Below are 23,292 nucleotides of genomic sequence, written 5' to 3'. Positions count from 1 at the left end.
ACAGACTCCACTAAACCAGGATTATCTCCCATTCCTCCCCCATGAGTGTTCTTTAACTCATTCAGTGTCATTGATGTGTTTTTTTGTTTCTTTAATCTTTTTTTACAAAGAACCAGAAGATCACGTGATCCAAAGACTTACCGCTCCATTCACTTCCTGTGACATACAGACTGTATCTAGTCTGTACTGTGGTCTGTATGCATTAAAACATGTGACATACAGACTGTATCTAGTCTGTACTGTACTGTATCTGTACTTATAACATAATGAGCTATATAAATCTAAAAAGACACAGCTATGTGTTCCTGAATTGAATTTGTTAATAATCCCTACTGTATATATGTGTGGGCACTGGGCCCATGCCAGGTGAGTGGGCACTGGGCCCATGCCAAGTGAGTGGGCACTGGGCCCATGCCAGGTCTGCCCTGCCGGCACTGTGTGCCAACTTCCTCTTACTAAGAGAACTGAATGACTGTCCACTAGCAGTGTTGCCAGATGTTGCGAGAGAAATGAGCAACCAGGTAAATGAAAACAAACCGAAAAAAAGGGAGAGAGAGAGAGAGAGAGAGACAGAGAGAGAGAGAGAGAGAGAGAGAGAGAGAGAGAGAGAGAGAGAGAGAGAGAGAGAGAGAGAGAGAGAGAGAGAGAGAGAGAGAGAGAGAGACAGAGACAGAGACAGAGAGAGAGAGAGAGAGAGAGAGAGAGAGAGAGAGAGAGAGACAGAGAGAGACAGAGAGAGAGAGAGAGAGAGAGAGAGAGAGAGAGACAGAGAGAGAGACAGAGAGAGAGAGAGAGAGAGAGAGAAGACCCTGTCTGGAGGCATTCATATACAGTATATTCTTTTAAAGCGAATATTTTTAACTCAAAACTTTGCCTGGGGGGGGGGGGGGGGGGGGGTCCGTGACCAAATACAGGTAATTTTGGGGGTCCTTGACATGGAAAAAGTTTGAACCACTGATATAATAACAACATACGTTTTTTCAAAAAACAGATTTAGAAGACATTTGTAGAATCCCCCAGCAAAGATTTGAGTTCCAAATGTTTGCTTTTAAAAAAAATCTTTGAATATATATATATATATATATATATATTCAAAGATTTGAACACATTTTCCACGATTTTTCAAAACAATTTCAGATCTACAAGCTTGTAGCGCGGCACTCGGTATACTAGGCTATGAGCTTGTAGATCTGCTATTTGTTTTGGAATCTAAAAAGGACACAGCATGCGTTCCAGGTCTTAAAGGGTTAAAAGCAGAGAGTCAGCTGGTGTTGAACACACCTCCCTGTGATTGACAGGCTCTTCTCTGACAGAGGGCTTTGTTTCACATGTTTTACTAAAACCATTCAATCTGGGAACAGATCTACAAATGTCTTCTAAATACTAACAGTTTTATGAAAACAAACTTGTTGCTATAATATCAGTGGTGTCAAGGACCCCCATCTGAAAATGTGTTGTTCCAGGGACCCCCCAGAAGCAAAGATTTGAGTAAAAAATGTTCCCTTTAAAAATATATATTCATAGATTTGCATACATTTTCACGATTTTTCTAAAAATAGCAGATCTACAAGCTCACAGCGTGGCACTCGGTGCCGCGCTGTCAGCTTGTAGATCTGCTATTTTTTTGAATAGTCAAAGTATAAAATAATGGTTATAGCTAAAATCTTTAAAATGACACAGATGCCTTCCCGTTTGGCCAAAATAGCCGATCTACAAGCTCACAAAGCGGCGCATGCTCGAAGCGAGTCACTTCGCGCCGCGTTTCGAGCTTGTAGATCTGCTACTTGTGATGATTTTGTGTGACGCTGTAGTATGATCAATGTAGAGAGTTAATTTATGAAAAAACACAAACAGTTATAATATGGAGAGGAGAGGTTTCACAGTGACAGCTGCTCTTCAACACTTCTACAGACTCTTATGTTGATGTAGAGGTTGTTGGTTCACAACCTTCATCATTTACTAATCCACTCTTAACACATTCACTGCCGGTACTATGCATCCGCTTTTTGTAGCTGCTGCGATTTTTCTTACCGTTTCAACTAGTCACATAATATTTATCTCCAGTATGATGGATCCCCTGATGGTTGCTAATCACTGAGGGTTTCACTGTGCTCCCGCAACCAAAATAAATGTTATCACGACCTCCCGTTGGCTTGTTGTAGGCCGTTGAAAATAGCATGTCTCGCCAAAAATGCAGGGTAAAACACAGGAGGCGAGATACAGAATATTTCCCAAATACTTTAATCAGGAAGTGAATCTATCTATGGAATATATGGATCACGTGATCTCCTGGTTCTCCTGGTTCTGTGTATAAAAAATTTAAAAAAGGTAGATCTACGTGATTGGCAGGGAATATGTTATGACTGAACTAAACTAAGGCCCCATTTACACCACAACGGTCTCAAGCCAAAACGGTAAAATAAAATATCAGAAGTGCCGTCCGTTAACGCGGCGATGCGTTGTTGTGAGCTTGTAGATCGGCTAATTTGGCTAATTGTGCAAGTGTTGAAAGATTTTTTTTTTCTTTGCCTCTTAGGTTTATTAAACACATTTCATACTTTATGAAATGTGTTTAATAAACCTAAGAGGCAAAGAAAAAAAAAATCATTACAGACGCCACCAGCTTCTTTATGACAAACAGCTTTGCAACTTATAGAATCCTTTTATATATTATAGAATCCTTTTATAGTCACATATAAGGTTATACAATCCTTGTATAGTCACATATAAGGTTATACAATCCTTTTATGGTCACAGTGAAACATTAAGGCTGTGAATGTGAACATTAAGGCTGTGAATGTGAGCAGCATGAACACAATGTTTAATGTACGGTAATGTAAACCACACACACACACACACACACACACACACACACACACACACACACACACACACACACACACACACACACACACACACACACACACACACACACACACACACACACACACACACACACACACACACACACACACACACACACACACACACACACACACACACACACACACACACACACACACACACACACACACAGGGGTTCTGCTTTGTGTTTTCCAACAGTATGTTTGCGGTGCAGTGACACTGATCACCTCTAGGGGGAGACGATGAACTCCATGACCTCCTGACTAAGAGAGGAATACTGAGAATGTAGCAGAGATCAAAGCCTTGTGTGTGAGTTATAAATACAATACAATCTGTATTCTGTTCTGTCTCCAGACCATACGGATAAGAGAGAGAGTGTGTGTGTGTGTGTGTGTGTGTGTGTGTGTGTGTGTGTGTGTGTGTGTGTGTGTGTGTGTGTGTGTGTGTGTGTGTGTGTGTGTGTGTGTGGCTACTCATCAAAAGGTCAGGTTTGGATGCAAATGAAATCTCAAGTGCATTATTAAGTTATTAAAGGGTAAGACCACTTTGGTAGAGGTTTGGGTTGTGTAGTTACCTTGCCATGATGTAACTCCAAAGGTGGGCAAGAACTCAAAAATAATTGCTCCATTGATTAGAAATTGATCATTCAAAATATGCTCCTCATTGACTTACATTGTACGGTAAAACAGCTCTCAAAGTCACTCTTTTAGCACATAAATGAACCCAAACAGAGCTGATTCAGACAATATAGAGCATCACCAAACCCAGTACTGTTTGTTTTTTTTAATAAAAATGTCAACTTCCTGTTGATTTTACTATTTGAAGATCTGGATCCGGATCCGCGGATTCAGTCCAGGTTTTCTACTTATTAAAAATGGCAAAATCAACAGGAAGTTGACATTTTTATTAAAAAAACAAACAGTACTGGGTTTGGTGATGTTCTATATTGTCTGAATCAGCTTTGTTTGTGTTCATTTATGTGCTAAAAGAGTGACTTTGAGAGCTGTTTTACCGTACAATGTAAGTCAATGAGGAGCATATTTTGAATGATCAATTTCTAATCAATGGAGCAATTATTTTTGAGTTCTTGCCCACCTTTGGAGTTACATCATGGCAAGGTAACTACACAACCCAAACCTCTACCAAAGTGGTCTTGCCCTTTAAGTGACAGAGAGAGAGGGAGAGTGAGGCATCACATCTAATCAACCTCTAGAAGGTGAATGTGTTTATTTGTGAGCAACCAGGCTCTGTTTAGTGGACACACAAACCATGTAACCACCCACGTAAAAAACGCCCATGCATGGAAGTCAGTCCACAGAACACACACACACACACACACACACACACACACACACACATGAATACTACTTCCTGTGTAGGACTCTAGGTCTAAAAATAGTCTCTTCACTCAGATAAGCATCACAAGCAGTCGTTGCCAGGTTCTGCGAGAGAAACAAGCAACCAGGGTCTACGAAAACAAGCCCAAAACAGGCGGCTGTCATAGGCCACATGAGCACTTTAAACCTGTTACTGTATTTTCAAAAGATCTTGAAATAATATATTTTTTTAACCATTCTAACAACATAAATCTGGTACGGGGGTCTCTGGCATAAAATATTTTCAGATGGGGGTCTGCGCTACGGACAAATAGGCTACATATTACCTTGGGGGTCCTTAATTATTGCTTAAAAACAATTATTAGGAAGCCGGCCCACATAAGCAACTACACTTTAAACACAATTTCCCCCCAAAAAAACACAACCCGCAACTAACCAATATTTACAGGCAACTTTACAGAAAAACAGGCCCAAAGTCGCTTATAATAAGCGGACATGGCAACACTGATCACAAGGCTTCCAGTACAGTAAATGAAGACACCGGCTAAATATGTACATAAATATATACAAACCTAAACACAGCAACGATACCCATTAAGACCAGGAACGCATCTGTGACATCTTAACATTTATTTGCCTTTTTTTTTGAAAAATCTTGAAAATGTGTGCAAATCTTTGAATATATACGTTTTAAAGTGAACATTTGTAACTCAAATCTTCGCTTCTGGGGGGTCCCTGGAACAACATATTTTGAGATGGGGGTCCGTAGCCAAATACATATCATTTTGGGGGGTCCTTGACATGGAAAAGTTTGAGCACCACAAAAAAATAAACTGCTTCCCCAGAAGCAAAGATTTGAGTTACAAATGTTCACTTAAAAAAAAAAATATATATATATATATATATATATATATATATATATATATATATATATATATATATATATATATATATATATATATATATATATATATATATATATATATATATATATATATATATATATATATATATATATTCAAAGATTTGCACATATTTTCATGATTTTTCAAAAACAGCAGATCTACCAGCTCATAGCTATGAGCTTGTAGATCTGCTGTTTTTGAATAGCCCAAATAAATCTTAAAAATGACACAGATGCGTTCCCAGTCTTAAAAGGGTTCAAATAACATGCACCGATTATCAGACTCCATGTGAAATGATGCCGATTATGATGTTAAAAAACATCATTGTGATGATCTCAAATAATTGTGATTAGGTGATGATGTAATACGTGTGTCAGTCAGGGCCTATAGAACCATCTGTCACGTGAGACAACGCTCTCGCACGACGACAACATCCTAACATCAGAGTTATTATAGTTATTATCCTATCCTATCCTATCCTATCCTATCCTATGCTATCCTATCCTACTACTTTAACTGAAATGACCTCCAGAACGTGTCAGGGGTTGGTCAACACACCAACACTCCACTTGCTCCAGACTGTTGATCAGAGCTCTGGGTATAATATAGGATTCTTTCCCCGCCTTCAATGTACTTACATATTGTATGGTTAATATAAAACTACATTTCCTACTACATCTTAACATTTTAGACACAGCAGCTTTCCTTCTTTCTGGCCGCAGTATCTTTTGATCGGGCCTTAATGTGAGGCCCGCGAAGCGGCCCGAACCTCTAGTTAAAATAATACATAATCATTATATTAATACATAGACCAAACCTCTAGTTATAATAATACATAATAATGATATTAATACATAGAGCAGGATAACATCAAGGATGGTGATTATCACTGAGAGACACAGAGACAGCATCACGTCTGTCAGGCAGAAACAAATCTCCACCTTTCATCTTTTATAAACACAGTGTGTGTGTGTGTGTGTGTGTGTGTGTGTGTGTGTGTGTGTGTGTGTGTGTGTGTGTGTGTGTGTGTGTGTGTGTGTGTGTGTGTGTGTGTGTGTTGTCTTACCTCTGAACTTCTTGGGAGGATTGTTGAGGTCTCCTGCATCAGGCTGGACGACACAGCGGTCATCCACCAGGCTGAGGAGAGGGACACTGTGTTACTGACATGACCTCTGACCCCAACAACATGACCTCTGACCCCAACAACATGACACTGTGTTACTGACATGACCTCTGACCCCAACAACATGACACTGTTACGGTCACTGACATGACCTTTGACCCCAACAACATGACACTGTGTTACTGACATGACCTCTGACCCCAACAACATGACACTGTTACTGTCACTGACATGACCTTTGACCTTAGGAACATGACACTGTGTTACTGACACAGACATGACCTTTGATCCCAAGCTTAAAACGTGTTGTTTGGTTTAAAGGCTGAGAACCATAACTTACATTATCTCACTCTTTACTGGTTTGTATCTGTTTGTATCCGAGACGTTTTTGATGAGAATTGTTAAGTATATGACACTGTGTTACTGTCACTGACATGACCTTTAACCCTAAGGCGCGCTCAAACAGCAGACTCCTAAAATCACAAAAACCCAGGTTTGTCCCGTCTACATTATTTCACTCTTTTTGGTGTTTTTGATGAGAATTGTTAAGCGTTATTGGATGAAAAAAACACTCCACTTTGTGTTAGTAGTCGACAACTATTGAAATTCATTAAGTAGTGAATGCCCTATAGTTCAGTGTCTTGCTCAAGGACACTTACTTTGACACTAACTCAGGGGATCAAACCGGGAACCTTCTGTTCCGTTCTCTACCTGAAATGATTCAGAGCAGAACGGCCTTTGAGGCTAAAAGAGACTCAATCCTGATGATGAATCTGAGCTTTTAGTGTCTCACAATAACACTGGTCTGGAAAAAGGCCAAGTCCTGTAAACCCCCCCCCCCCCCTCCTCCTCAAGTCTGCATCTGCCGGGGAGGGAATGTGTTGTTTACAGTTGTACGCACACACATCAACATTGTGAGCACATCAACACTTTAGGATGGCGATTTCTATGTTGGCATTAAATGTGACACAGATCTGGAAAACTACTGGTCACACACACACACACACACACACACACACACACACACACACACACACACACACACACACACACACACACACACACACACACACACACACACACACACACACACACACACACACACACACACACACACACACACACACACACACACACACACACACACACACACACAGTTATCCATGAGACAGACAGACAGACAGACAGACAGACACTCTGTGAATGTATTAGATTAGATACTCCTTCTCTACATATATTTATATTATCTATAAAACTGTTTTTATACCCGTTATGTGTTCCTTCCTCTATATTCTAATCTCTCTTCCTCATGTGTGTCTTTCTTCCTTAAACTGTAACAAAAAAAACCTTGTTTCCACTTCTACCTTTTGTAACCTTGTGACATGAACCATGAAGACTGATTGGTTGATTGATTGATTGATTAGCACAGGGGTCTTCAACAGGGGGTCCGGGACCCCTAGGGGGTCCTCAGAGCTACTATAGGGGGTCCGCCAAATCTTTGTGTGATAGGATTTAGTATTTTTACATTAACCACTTGAACCCTACAATTCCTTTTCTGAGGGGAACATTAGCCGAAAATAGCAGATCTACAAGCTCTCAACGCCTCGCGCTGCGACGCGTTGAGAGCTTGTAGATTTGCTATTTTTGGCAAAGAGGCTATAGGTGTAGAGGGAAAAAATAGCGGACTAAGTGAAAAAAAACTTTAATCTGAAACACAATTGTATACAACATATAGAGTAGGGGGTCCCTGCTTCATCTTTCTCTTAGCTAGGGGGTCCTTGGCCTGAAAACGTTGAAGACCCCTGGATTATCAGCATGTAGTGCAGCGTTGTGTCATAGATAGTGAATAATAATGTGAAAGGCCTTTAGAAGAGTTCACACCACACGTCTATGGAAAGACGGGACAGGTCTTCATGACCTTTACACATGTTTAACCTTTAAGATGATGATGACCCCTACTAGTGATGTGCGGGTCGGGTTTTGTCATGACCCGCCCCGCCCCGGATCCCAACCCGCCTCAACCCGCCCCGCGAACCCATATATAAATCTATGGCTCGCGGGGCGGGTTGAGCCCCGCGGGTCGTTACCTATAATTCTGTAAAATCATGAAGGTTAGAAAATAATCTTCAACTATACACCCCAAGTGTATTCAAACTGTTTTATTGTTATTATTCTTATTAGGAATAAAGACAAAACAAGAGCATGTGATTTATTAAATTTTTTTGCGTGAGAGAGAGTGGCTGACCCGCTCACCCGCAGCCCGCATAACTGCCTCTGAAATCCTGACTCAACCAGCCACGCCGCGGGTTGACCCACGGGTTACGGGTCGGCCCGCTCATCACTAACCCCTACCCACTACCCTCCTACCCTCCTACCCTCCTACCCTCCAGTGGTGGGAAAAGTACTATTTTTTTTGTTTACTTAAGTAAAAGTATCAATACTACAATGCAGAAATACTCTGTCTAGTACAAGTCTGGTATTCAGAATTTACTTGAGTAAAAGTATTGAATACTTGAATATCATATGCAGAAATTTCAAGTTTTCAAAATGTACAAAATTATTTGAAAATAGCAGATCTACAAGCTCACAAAGTGTCGCACAGCGACGTGTTGTGAACCTGTGAAGAAGCTTGTAGATCGGCTATTTTCAAAATGTCGAAGTCTATATAGAGCTAAATTGGTTAATGTGTGTTTTGTTCATACGTATGTTTTAAGTACAGTGTGTATACTTAGTTACTTTACACCACTCCTACCCTAGCTTTACACCAGTCCTACCCTAGCTTTACACCACTCCTACCCTAGCTAGTAGCTACCAAACAGGAGTTTGGGATTGATGCTGACAGACAGACAGACAGACAGACAGACAGACAGACAGACAGACAGACAGACAGACAGACAGACAATCTAAACTGCTTGACACAGAAGGGCGACAGACAGCAGGAAGATGATTGGACATACTATAGTAATATGGTGTTGACTTAAGGAGTAGTTCAGCCAAAACATGTATTATGTTCTATCTCCATGTTCATGAATTCGAGGCTTCATGGAGTGTGTAATTGATAGAAAATAAGTCATTTTGGGTGAACTACTCCTTTAAACTTTTAAGAAATATATCCGAGAACATTAGATGCTTCAAGGCATGTTTTCTATTGCCACACACACACACACACACACACACACACACACACACACACACACACACACACACACACACACACACACACACACACACACACACACACACACACACACACACACACACACACACACACACACACACACACACACACACACACACACACACACACACACACACACACACACGTGTCTTCTTGGCCGGTCACTTCAAAGGACTGCTTCCCAGTCCCACCAGATCATTATCCCAGCTTCGTTCTTCTGAGATAAGCTGAGAAGAACATTGACCCATCAGCCTCCACTAAACCACTGCTAAAGGACCCCCAGATTCCCACCGCGAAACGACCTAGGGTATTACTGGGTATGTTCATGAGATGAACTTAATTAACATGTAATGTCAATTAACATACAAATGTTAATTAACGTTAACATGAATTACTGGTGTGGCCGTGGACCACCATATGAAAAGGTTCTGTGCCAGGGACCCCAAGAAGAGATTAAAATATATCTATCAAAATATGTTTTAATAGCCAACATATAAGTGGATAAAATGATTGTGATGCTACAGTATATTAACGACTTTTTCTGGGGGGTCTTTGCCCGGCTTTGTCGAGCGTCTACATGAACACAATGGGCCCGTGTTCAGGGGAGGAGGAGGAGGAGGAGGAGGAGGAGGAGGAGGAGAAGGAGGAGGAGAAGGAGGAGGAGGAGGAGAAGGAGGAGGAGGAGAAGGAGGAGAAGGAGGAGGAGAAGAGGAGGAGAAGGAGGAGGGTAATATCGGTCATTGCACGTACTCCTACTGGCTGAGGGGCGGAGCCCGTCAGCGGGGAATGTTGGGCGGGAGGAGTAGGACAAAGGCTCTACGTCCTCTCGGTGGGGGCTCCTCACTGGCAGGTGTGTCAGTAGGATATGACAGCAGTGACAACAGACATGTGTGAGAGGAGGAATCAGTTAGCATAACCACTACATTGGGGAGAAAAAGGGGTAAAAAGTAATTGGCTACTCTAAAAAAAACATGTTTTAAGATGTGTCTCCTGAAGTTCTCTTCATAATACTCTCTCTGTGCCTTTGAGCCAGGCATCTCTTTGTTTCTGCTTCCATTCATCGTGGATCTGTGTTTGACTCCATGTATTCATTTGATTTATTCATTTTTACCCCGTTTTCTTCATCTTCCTCCGTTTTCTTCCTCTTCCTCTTCCAGATCTCCGACATCCAACAGGAAAACCGATCACTCTAGTCAAGTCTTTTCTTATTTCATCGTCATGGCTGCCAGTTCCCACTTAACGTTGTGTGGGAGTCCAGAGCGCTCCAGTCCGTACTGGATGACCACCAGCTTGCACCGAGTCTTCAGAGCAGGACTCATGTCCAGGATGTTAAGGTCGTGATCGCCGTCTCTTCCGAGGAGGACGAGACGATCTCCCACCATGCAACAACACTTAGACATCACTGAGTACGAGACGATCTCCCACCATGCAACAACACTTAGACATCACTGAGTACGAGATGATCTCCCACCATGCAACAACACTTAGACATCACTGAGTACGGGCCTTTCCCCCACCATGCAACAACACTTAGACATCACTGAGTACGGGCCTTTCCCCCACCATGCAACAACACTTAGACATCACTGAGGATGGGCCTTTCCCCCACCATGCAACAACACTTAGACATCACTGAGTACGAGACGATCTCCCACCATGCAACAACACTTAGACATCACTGAGTACGAGACGATCTCCCACCATGCAACAACACTTAGACATCACTGAGTACGAGACGATCTCCCACCATGCAACAACACTTAGACATCACTGAGTACGGGCCTTTCCCCCACCATGCAACAACACTTAGACATCACTGAGGATGGGCCTTTCCCCCACCATGCAACAACACTTAGACATCACTGAGTACGAGACGATCTCCCACCATGCAACAACACTTAGACATCACTGAGTACGAGACGATCTCCCACCATGCAACAACACTTAGACATCACTGACGGGGGCTCAACCTTCGTCCAGGAGAAGGTCTCTGGACTGAATTTCCGCAGCTCCCCGAGGTTCGGGAATTGTTTGAGATTCAGTGATCAGTCCATCGAGTTCCATTCATATTTCCACCAAATATGTACAGCTCTCCATTGTAGGTGAAGGTTGAATGTTCCTCACATAAGACGCTAAGATGCCGGCTAGACGGTGCGTTCAGCCAGCAGTTGGTCTCTGTGTCAAAGACTCCCATGTCGTTGTAGTCAGTGTTGCCAGATTCTGTGAGAGAAACAAGCAACCAGGTCTAGGAAAACCAGCCCAAAATAAGCGACTATGGGCCAAATGAGCACTTTAACATATACATCAGCTATTTGAAAATAGCCGGTCTACAAGCTCACAACGCGTCGCGATGCGACGCGTTGTGAGCTTGTAGACCGGCTATTTTCAAATAAAATCTTGCGGGGAGATATTAATAAGCAGATCTGGCAACCCTGGTTGTAGTAGTAGTCGCTTCCGTAAAATTTTCCCCCAAATACAAACATCTTTGTCCCAATGATGGTGGCAGAATGAGATGTTGAAGGAGCATAAGTTCCTCTGGTGTCGATTAAAGACCAGAACATTGTGGAGGTGTCCAACGTGTAGATGTCACTAGTGGGTATAGCCTGCCGGTTGTATCCTCCATAGATAATCATGACCTTCCCCAAGACACAGGCCGAGTGGCGCTCCCTCTCGACTCCGGAACGGTCCCGGAAAACCTCGGGGCTTCGGCCACCTGTGGGAGAGTCGACGTCGAACGCACAAGGCACGGCGTAGCGCTTCCGTGTCGAGTTCCCTCCCCAGATGTAGACGGTGTCTTCTATCAGCACGGCTGTGTGTCCACGGTGCCTATAGGGACGTTCTCCTCCTCCGGGAGGGGCCACCGGGGTTGCCCTCGTCCAGAGTAAAGAGACTGTGTTGAAGACGTGAACGTCGATGTGATTAACGTTTCCTCCAAAGTAGTACACTTTGTCCCTCACGGTTAAAGGAGCATTATGACGCCTGTTGTTAGGAGCTCCCTTCAGGTGTAGCGCCCAGCGGAACATCTCAGACAAACAGCAGTATGTAGGATCAGTACTCTGCTCTGTAGAAGAATACAAAGCCCTATCGTTGCACTCCGACACTAACATACAGCGGCAAGAAAAAACACCATGCAAAGCTTGTCCAATCCGTTAAGCCGAAATTGGTTGGGTCCGTCCAATCAGGGAAGCTGATGCCGGTCTCTAAATATGGCAAATAGATCGCCATAGGAACCCCAGCTCAGGCTGGCTGCGTAGTGGTTCTCTAAGAGGCGTGCGTGTGTGTGTGTGCGTGTGTGCGTGTGTGTGTGTGTGTGTGTGTGTGTGTGTGTGTGATTGTGATTGTGTGTGTGAGAGTGTGTGTGTGTGTGTGTGTGTGTGAGACTCCAAGTTCTGCCCACTAAATACAACCTTGCCCTCTGGTGCACAGCATGATTTCTCAGTTGCAGCCCCCCCCCCCCCCCCCCCCCCCCTCCTCCCTCCTCCCTTTGGAACCCACTGCCACCTCACATGAAAGCCCCCCCACCCCCCCATCCACCCTGTTCAAAGCCTCCCTCAAAACCCACCTTTTCAGACTCTCCTCATTCAAATCTCCCTTTCTGCCTTATTGTTTGATGGTTTTTTTTTCTTCGCTTAGTTGTTTAGCCTTTTAACTGGTTTTCTCTTATTGTCTCCGCCAGGCCGAAAGGCATGGCGAGAGCATGTTTTGCCCCCTGTCCGTCCGTCCGTCCGTCCGTCCGTCCGTCCGTCCGTCCGTGTGTCATTCTGTCTATGAACAGCTAATCTCCAACATCGTTGGCTTGATCACAGCGAAACTGTGCACACACACTCCCAGGATGCCAGAGCAGAACCTCTGCCCAAAATGTTTCTTCTTTTATAGCGCCACCAGGAGGCCGATTTGAGCAAAACAATTTTTTTGACAGTACTCCTACAGATTTTGTCCAAAGTCACGCAAATCGGTACATCTCTATAGTCATTAAACAAAACAGATATTTCAGATTTTTCATATTCCATCCTGACTGGCTAAAATTTGCTTCCAAAGTTTGCAGGTGTGCTCCGTTTTGAACAAAATGCCTCAAATCATGAACACGACGTGCAATTTCCGTGAAATGTTGCAAATACATTCCCCACTAAGGCGAGGAAGAAATGCCACTAGATTTGTTTCAAATAAGCCTCATGGTGGCGCTATAACAGGCCGATTCGTGTTTTTACCTATAACTGCACCGATCTGTGTAAAACTTTGTATGCACACTCCCTAGAGGCCAAGGAAAAACCTTTGCCCTGCATTTTTCACGTCCGCCTTTTATAGCGCCACCAGGAGGCCGACTTATGTAAGACTATTTTTTATATTAAACGTGCAGATTTTATCCGAATTTCACGCAAATCGGTACACATGGGGGTGCTTTCGGAAATTGCGCACCGGAGCGCACTCGCCTATTAGTTTGCATTGGCCAGGGCACTCATTGCTGTATTTCCGAACGCACCCATGATCTCTATAGTCATGTGATCAAGACGGATCGGTTTGATTTTTCATATTCCATCCTGATTGGCTAAGACTGACATCTAAAGTTTGCAGGAGTGGCCCGTTTTGATCCCGATTACGGTCAAAACTTTGCACGCACATTCGCACTACGTTGAGGAACAAATGCCACCCTTTTAACATTGCCCTAGTTCAGGGACCTCCCCAAAAGCAAAGATTTCAGTAAAGAAAATAGCATATCTACAAGCTCATAGTAGATCTGCTATTTTTTTAATAGCCTAAAGAAATCTAAAAATGACATAGAGATGCGTTCCCGGTCTTAATAATGTAATGATTGTGGAGAACCTTACCCCAGGGTGCTGATGAATCCGTTTAGTAAAGAGTTAAAGGGTTAATAATAATGTAATGATTGTGGAGAACCTTACCCCAGGGTGCTGATGAATCCGTTGGTGGAACCCTCTGCGTACAGGGAGCAGATGTCCCCGATGTGGAGGAAACTGGACATCTTATCAGACATGATGGACACAGGAGGACGCCTGCTGTGGGACAGGAAATCATTACAATGTCAAATATGTCTCTGCTGTGAAGCAGAAACCAACGTAGCTATGTGATTCCTCTTCAGGAAAAAGAGCTAAACATGTTTTTAAAACAGCACAACACCGCAGCTTCAGTCTGATAATCAGACTACGTATTTCCCACCTCCCCAGCTGGCCAAAGAACATTTATATTATACTAGTCCATACCCGTGGGGCACGGACCCATAAGTATTGGGCTGGGCGGAGAAGTTCGCCTCGGAAAACAAATGACAGTAGTCCATAAGGTAACCGGAAGACTCGCCCCAAAACACACTCGCCCCCCATTCTATATACCTCCGGTATATAGAATGTTCTAGTCTCTGATTAGACAGGTTAATATGAGCGGGTGTTCTGAGTCTCTGATTAGACAGGTTGATATGAGCAGGTGTTCTAATCTCTGATTAGACAGGTTGACATGAGCAGGTGCTCTGAGTCTGTGATCACACAGCGGTCCGTTATAGAGCTCATCGCTCATTATCAAGAAATAATGACCGATGATTGACCAATCAGAATCAAGCATTCAATCACGCTGTGTAATAAATATATATATATGATATAATACTCTAGTTACTGTACATATATGTATACATACATATATATATTATAGTATTAGTTACTGTACACACAGCTACACTACTATGGAGCTACTGTTACACCAACAGGATTTGCATGGTCTGAGCTGCAGGGAAATTCTCTTTATCTGATGTTACTGTCGCCTGTGTGTGTGTGTGTGTGTGTGTGTGTGTGTGTGTGTGTGTGTGTGTGTGTGTGTGTGTGTGTGTGTGTGTGTGTGTGTGTGTGTGTGTGTGTGTGTGTGTGTGTGTGTGTGTGTGTGTGGACTAGACAGTTAATGATTAGGGAAGGAGCAGCACAGAGAAACATGCAGCTGGACTACAGTAGGTCACCTCAGTGGTTCTCAACATGTGGGTCAAGACCCCAGATTTGTGTTTATGTTTGTTTGTTAGTTGTTTTTTTGTTTTGTTTTTTGGGGGGGGCCCAGATGACTGTGAAGAGACAATTTAAGGACTTATAAGACCTATTTTAATGCCTAAAAAGAAAAAGTAAGCAAAAGTTCAACCAACTATAAATAGTATAAGAAAGCTGGTGGAGACGAGGAAAACACCAAAGGTTCCAAGAATCTAGAACGGAACCAGTTGTAGAACCAAAGTTATTCTGGTGGAAAAGGGACCTGATTGTCCTTTTCTAAAGCAGTGTTTCTCTTTACTAGGACCCCCAGTTTGATACGCATGCATTAGGCCACGGAGCGGACCCCCCAGTTTGATACGCATGCATTAGGCCACGGAGCGGACCCCCCAGTTTGATACGCATGCATTAGGCCACAGAGCGGACCCCCCTGTTTGATACGCATGCATTAGGCCACGGAGCGGACCCCCCTGTTTGATACGCATGCTTTAGGCCACGGAGCGGACCCCCCTGTTTGATACGCATGCATTAGGCCACGGAGCGGACCCCCCCGTTTGATACGCATGCTTTAGGCCACGGAGCGGACCCCCCAGTTTGATACGCATGCTTTAGGCCACGGAGCGGACCCCCCAGTTTGATACGCATGCTTTAGGCCACGGAGCGGACCCCCCAGTTTGATACGCATGCTTTAGGCCACGGAGCGGACCCCCCAGTTTGATACGCATGCTTTAGGCCACGGAGCGGACCCCCCAGTTTGATACGCATGCTTTAGGCCACGGAGCGGACCCCCCAGTTTGATACGCATGCTTTAGGCCACGGAGCGGACCCCCCAGTTTGATACGCATGCTTTAGGCCACGGAGCGGACCCCCCAGTTTGATACGCATGCTTTAGGCCACGGAGCGGACCCCCCAGTTTGATACGCATGCTTTAGGCCACGGAGCGGACCCCCCAGTTTGATACGCATGCTTTAGGCCACGGAGCGGACCCCCCTGTTTGATACGCATGCTTTAGGCCACGGAGCGGACCCCCCAGTTTGAAATATGTGTTGTTGCTGTCGTAGCAGAAACCTCTCTTATCTCCTTATTCTAATTGTTTGTGTGTTTTTTTAACCTATTAAGACCTGGAACTCATCTGTGTCATTTTAGATTTCTTTGGCTATTCAAAAATAGCAGATCTACAAGCTCATAGCGCGGCACCGAGTGTGCCACGCTATGAGCTTGTAGATCTGCTATTTTTTTTTTTAATCGTGAAAATATTTTTTTAAATATTTTTTTCCGAAAAACTGTTAGGATTTAGAAAATGTTTAGAAGCGGCCTCGGGTCTTAATGGGTTAAATGAACGTCCTACTTAATCATACAACAACGTCACACAAACACATCAAAACAAGCTCCAAACGCAGCGTGAAATCAGGTTTCCACCCGACAGAGACAATAGTTATTGTTGTAACATCCTGTGTGTTAATTTAACTCCCAACGGTGTAGAAATGGAACCAAATGGACCCCGTAGTAGTAGAAGTACGGGGTCCATTTGGTTCCATCCACACACTGTCAGAGTTACAGACCCGTAACTGTCCTTTTGGTTTCTATGAGCTATCAATCATTTAGCTGGGGACCCCCTGGAACCCCCCTCCCTAAGTACCCCTGGGGGTCCCCAGACCGCGCTTTGAGAACCTAAAGGCCTCCTGACCACTACAGACCATGGTGGGGTCGGGAGGTCAGTGGGGTCAAAGGTCGGGTGCATACACCGTACAGAAGGTCAGCTAATGGTTGACAGGAAGTAGCTCCATGCCAGGAGGGGGCGGTAGTGTGCAGTCTGCAGGAATCTACAGTGTAAAGAAAAAAAACCCCGGAAGGGTTTCAGAAACATTATTGTGACAACAAAAACAAAAAAGAGTTTTGTTACCATACTGTACTTCCTCTGGAACCTGTAGGTTATAGTTCCTCTCTCTCTAGCAGCACTCTCTCTCTCTCTCTCTCTCACACACACTCGCTTTCTACCTAGTTCCTGACATTAAGAGAGGACTCTCTCAGCTGATCTGAGTGAGTGGGAGGGGTTGTGTGTAGCAGCCTTAAGGTTCATCTCCACAAAGGAACTAACTCTACACTTCATTCATTTACAAGAGTGGTCCAACTTAAGCCTGGGCCAGCCCACTTCTGTACCACCATGACAATGCTGTTACCATGACAATGCTGTTAGACACGCCGCGCGCGCGCACACACACACACACACACACACACACACACACACACACACACACACACACACACACACACACACACACACACACACACACACACACACACACACACACACACACACACACACACACACACACACACACACACACACACACACACACACCTGCAATTAATTATGCAGATGATGGCACTTTTTTCAAAGAAATAGCAGATCTACTTGTAAGCTCACAACATTGTGCGCTTGTACGCTATTGGTGAACTTGTGACAAAAAAATAACCTTATGACAAAACAGATATTAGTCAAACCATGACAAGAATCCAAAACCTGAATCAGACCCAGAAATCTGGTTCTACTTTATAGGCCGCGTGTGTGGTTATGTCCAATGAAATAAATCAGGGGTCTTCAACAGGGGGTCCGGCACCCCTATGGGGTCCTCAGAGTTACTACAGGGGTGACGCCAAATATTTGTGCGATATGGATTTATTGTTTTAACCACTTCAACCCTGGAATCCCTATTCTGAGGGGAACATTGGCCGGAAATAGCTGATCTACAAGCTCACAACGCCTCGCGCTGCGTGCGAGGCGTTGTGAGCTTGTAGATCAGCTATTTTCGGCAAAGACGTTTGGTGTCGCGGGGAAAAAAGAGCACATCAAGTACAGAGCCAACGGTCAGGTTTACTAAGTATTGACGGTTTAAGTTGTTAAATGTCTGATATAAACAAAAGCCAGTACTTCACACAACACTGATAGTCTATGAATCTGTCTATGAAATCTATGAAAAGGTTTAATCTGCAACACAATGTTATACAATATGTAGTGGGAAGTCCCTGCTTCATCTCTGTCTCAGCTAAGGGGTCCCTGCTTCATCTCTCTCTCAGCTAAGGGGTCCCTGCTTCATCTGTCTCTCAGCTAAGGGGTCCCAGCTTCATCTCTCTCTCAGTTAAGGGGTCCCTGCTTCATCTGTCTCTCAGCTAAGGGGTCCCTGCTTCATCTCCCTCTCAGCTAAGGGGTCCCTGCTTCATCTCTCTCTAAGCTAAGGGGTCCCTGCTTCATCTCTCTCTAAGCTAAGGGGTCCCTGCTTCATCTGTCTCTCAGCTAAGGGGTCCCTGCTTCATCTGTCTCTCAGCTAAGGGGTCCCTGCTTCATCTCCCTCTCAGTTAAGGGGTCCCTGCTTCATCTCCCTCTCAGCTAAGGGGTCCCTGCTTCATCTCTCTCTAAGCGAAGGGGTCCCTGCTTCATCTCTCTCAGCTAAGGGGTCCCTGCTTCATCTCTCTCTAAGCGAAGGGGTCCCTGCTTCATCTGTCTCTCAGCTAAGGGGTCCCTGCTTCATCTCTCTCTAAGCGAAGGGGTCCCTGCTTCATCTGTCTCTCAGCTAAGGGGTCCCTGCTTCATCTCTCTCTAAGCGAAGGGGTCCCTGCTTCATCTGTCTCTCAGCTAAGGGGTCCCTGCTTCATCTCTCTCTAAGCGAAGGGGTCCCTGCTTCATCTGTCTCTCAGCTAAGGGGTCCCTGCTTCATCTCTCTCTAAGCGAAGGGGTCCCTGCTTCATCTGTCTCTCAGCTAAGGGGTCCCTGCTTCATCTCTCTCTAAGCGAAGGGGTCCCAGCTTCATCTCTCTCTCAGCTAAGGGGTCCCTGCTTCATCTCTCTCTCTCTCAGCTAAGGGGGTCCCTGCTTCATCTCTCTCTCTCTCAGCTAAGGGGGTCCCTGCTTCATCTCTCTCTCTCTCTCTCTCAGCTAAGGGGTCCCTGCTTCATCTCTCTCTCTCTCAGCTAAGGGGGTCCCTGCTTCATCTCTCTCTCTCTCTCTCTCTCAGCTAAGGGGTCCCTGCTTCATCTCTCTCTCTCTCTCTCTCTCAGCTAAGGGGGTCCCTGCTTCATCTCTCTCTCTCTCTCTCAGCTAAGGGGTCCCTGCTTCATCTCTCTCTCTCTCTCTCAGCTAGGGGGGTCCCTGCTTCATCTCTCTCTCAGCTAAGGGGTCCCTCATCTATACAATATGTAGTGGGGGGTCCCTGCTTCATCTGTCTCTCAGTTAAGGGGTCCTTGACCTGAAAAATGTTGAAGACAGACCTCTGTATTAAATGAAGCAACAGGCGACTCCATTCATAGACCAGCAGAGCTCATTATAATACTAAGTGTCGTCACAAAGGCTACAATTTACAGTTTTAGACATTTAATCTATTTATGTCCAAAACTGTTACTTTTCACTTTTTGTTAAATGCCAAAATTAGCAGATCTACAAGCTCTAAACGTGTGGATCTGCTTCTTATCATGCTCTTGTGTGAAGCTGTGGTGTGATCAAGTAGAGCGTTAATTTACGAAAGAATATGGAGAGAAGAAGTTATAAAACACTAAAAAAAACAGTTTTTTTCTTTCTTAGTCATTGTGGAGTGTTGTGAGTAGAATGAAGAGGGAAATAATAGCAATATAACAAAATGTGACAAACATGAAAGGGTCAGAAAAGTGTATAATGCAGAATATGCACAGTAGATCTAATTGATTTATGTCTATGTTGTTTATAAGCTACTGATGCTAAAGATCTAATGTGATGCTGATAATGGCAATGAATGCACTGATGACAGCAGTTATTCAAGAGCTTATTTATCCTAATATACATTTCAAACAATCAACAATCACTGCTTTCTCACACACACACACACACACACACACACACACACACACACACACACACACACACACACACACACACACACACACACACACACACACACACACACACACACACACACACACACACACACACACACACACACACAATCTAAGCCTAATGTTACTCTGAATAGTTCAATCTATTTCCAACTTTACTCAACTAGCCTATTAGAAGAGCACTATGTGTAGTGCAGTGGTGTAAAGTAACTAAGTACATTTACTTAAGTACTGTACTTAAGTACACTTTTGAGTATTTCCCATTTTCAATACTTTTACTTCTACTCCACTACATCTCAGAGGCAAATATTGTACTTTTACTCCACTACAATTATTTGAAAACTTTAGTTACTAGTTACTTTTTTTTATTATTATTACATTAACCACTTCAGCCCCGTTTCATGCATGGGCTATTTGAAAATAGCAGATCTACAAGCTCACAATGTGTCACATTGTGATCTGATATTTTTCAAAAGATTTTTTTTATACATTTTGAACTTGTGAAATGGGACATTCTGCACAATGAGTACTTTTACTTTTAGTACTTTTTAGTACATTTTTAATAACTTTTTTTTACTTACAGACAGAGTAACAGAGTATTTCTACACTGCAGTATTGATACTTTTACTTAAGTAAAAAAAAATTGAGTACTATTCCCTTACCACTGGTGCAGTGTAACAGAGCTACATTCATTCATTCATAATTTGTTCCATTTACCATACAAGGAAACAGCTCCATCACATTCTAACACAATGCTTCTCAAACGGTGGTCCGGGGACCCCCCAGGGGTCGTGCTTTTTGGGGGTCACTAGCTAAATGATGAAGAGTTTAGATACTTTATAAGCCCAGTTTTATTTATATTGTTACTATTGTTATTATTAGACAATATGACAACAAAAACAAAAAAGAGTTTTGTTACCATACTGTACTTCCTCTGGAACCTGTAGGTTATAGTTCCTCTCTCTCTAGCAGCACTCTCTCTCTCTCTCTCTCTCACACACACTCGCTTTCTACCTAGTTCCTGACATTAAGAGAGGACTCTCTCAGCTGATCTGAGTGAGTGGGAGGGGTTGTGTGTAGCAGCCTTAAGGTTCATCTCCACAAAGGAACTAACTCTACACTTCATTCATTTACAAGAGTGGTCCAACTTAAGCCTGGGCCAGCCCACTTCTGTACCACCATGACAATGCTGTTACCATGACAATGCTGTTAGACACGCGCGCTGCGCGCACACACACACACACACACACACACACACACACACACACACACACACACACACACACACACACACACACACACACACACACACACACACACACACACACACACACACACACACACACACACACACACACACACACACACACACACACCTGCAATTAATTATGCAGATGATGGCACTTTTTTCAAAGAAATAGCAGATCTACTTGTAAGCTCACAACATTGTGCGCTTGTACGCTATTGGTGAACTTGTGACAAAAAAATAACCTTATGACAAAACAGATATTAGTCAAACCATGACAAGAATCCAAAACCTGAATCAGACCCAGAAATCTGGTTCTACTTTATAGGCCGCGTGTGTGGTTATGTCCAATGAAATAAATCAGGGGTCTTCAACAGGGGGTCCGGCACCCCTATGGGGTCCTCAGAGTTACTACAGGGGTGACGCCAAATATTTGTGCGATATGGATTTATTGTTTTAACCACTTCAACCCTGGAATCCCTATTCTGAGGGGAACATTGGCCGGAAATAGCTGATCTACAAGCTCACAACGCCTCGCGCTGCGTGCGAGGCGTTGTGAGCTTGTAGATCAGCTATTTTCGGCAAAGACGTTTGGTGTCGCGGGGAAAAAAGAGCACATCAAGTACAGAGCCAACGGTCAGGTTTACTAAGTATTGACGGTTTAAGTTGTTAAATGTCTGATATAAACAAAAGCCAGTACTTCACACAACACTGATAGTCTATGAATCTGTCTATGAAATCTATGAAAAGGTTTAATCTGCAACACAATGTTATACAATATGTAGTGGGAAGTCCCTGCTTCATCTCTGTCTCAGCTAAGGGGTCCCTGCTTCATCTCTCTCTCAGCTAAGGGGTCCCTGCTTCATCTGTCTCTCAGCTAAGGGGTCCCAGCTTCATCTCTCTCTCAGTTAAGGGGTCCCTGCTTCATCTGTCTCTCAGCTAAGGGGTCCCTGCTTCATCTCCCTCTCAGCTAAGGGGTCCCTGCTTCATCTCTCTCTAAGCTAAGGGGTCCCTGCTTCATCTCTCTCTAAGCTAAGGGGTCCCTGCTTCATCTGTCTCTCAGCTAAGGGGTCCCTGCTTCATCTGTCTCTCAGCTAAGGGGTCCCTGCTTCATCTCCCTCTCAGTTAAGGGGTCCCTGCTTCATCTCCCTCTCAGCTAAGGGGTCCCTGCTTCATCTCTCTCTAAGCGAAGGGGTCCCTGCTTCATCTCTCTCAGCTAAGGGGTCCCTGCTTCATCTCTCTCTAAGCGAAGGGGTCCCTGCTTCATCTGTCTCTCAGCTAAGGGGTCCCTGCTTCATCTCTCTCTAAGCGAAGGGGTCCCTGCTTCATCTGTCTCTCAGCTAAGGGGTCCCTGCTTCATCTCTCTCTAAGCGAAGGGGTCCCTGCTTCATCTGTCTCTCAGCTAAGGGGTCCCTGCTTCATCTCTCTCTAAGCGAAGGGGTCCCTGCTTCATCTGTCTCTCAGCTAAGGGGTCCCTGCTTCATCTCTCTCTAAGCGAAGGGGTCCCTGCTTCATCTGTCTCTCAGCTAAGGGGTCCCTGCTTCATCTCTCTCTAAGCGAAGGGGTCCCAGCTTCATCTCTCTCTCAGCTAAGGGGTCCCTGCTTCATCTCTCTCTCTCTCAGCTAAGGGGGTCCCTGCTTCATCTCTCTCTCTCTCAGCTAAGGGGGTCCCTGCTTCATCTCTCTCTCTCTCTCTCTCAGCTAAGGGGTCCCTGCTTCATCTCTCTCTCTCTCAGCTAAGGGGGTCCCTGCTTCATCTCTCTCTCTCTCTCTCTCTCAGCTAAGGGGTCCCTGCTTCATC

General features: G+C 44.3%; 1 protein-coding gene across 1 annotated transcript in view; it reads right to left on the bottom strand.

Annotated features, from left to right (window-relative positions):
* Positions 1 to 23,292, bottom strand: part of LOC308082952 (inositol 1,4,5-trisphosphate-gated calcium channel ITPR1-like) — a 144,763-nt gene that overhangs the window by 118,881 nt on the left and 2,590 nt on the right. The window contains exons 2-3 of the mRNA XM_080425032.1: positions 14,310 to 14,423; positions 6,174 to 6,244 (exon numbers count right to left, since the gene is read on the bottom strand). Coding sequence (XP_080281158.1) covers positions 6,174 to 6,244; positions 14,310 to 14,401 — 163 coding nt within the window. The 5' untranslated portion in view covers positions 14,402 to 14,423. The remainder of the gene's footprint in view (positions 1 to 6,173; positions 6,245 to 14,309; positions 14,424 to 23,292) is intronic.

The sequence above is a fragment of the Gymnoscopelus braueri genome (genome assembly GCF_963280865.1).
Source record: "Gymnoscopelus braueri genome assembly, chromosome: 3".
Classification (NCBI taxonomy): Eukaryota; Metazoa; Chordata; class Actinopteri; order Myctophiformes; family Myctophidae; genus Gymnoscopelus; species Gymnoscopelus braueri.
This window is presented reverse-complemented; position numbering and strand designations above follow the sequence as displayed.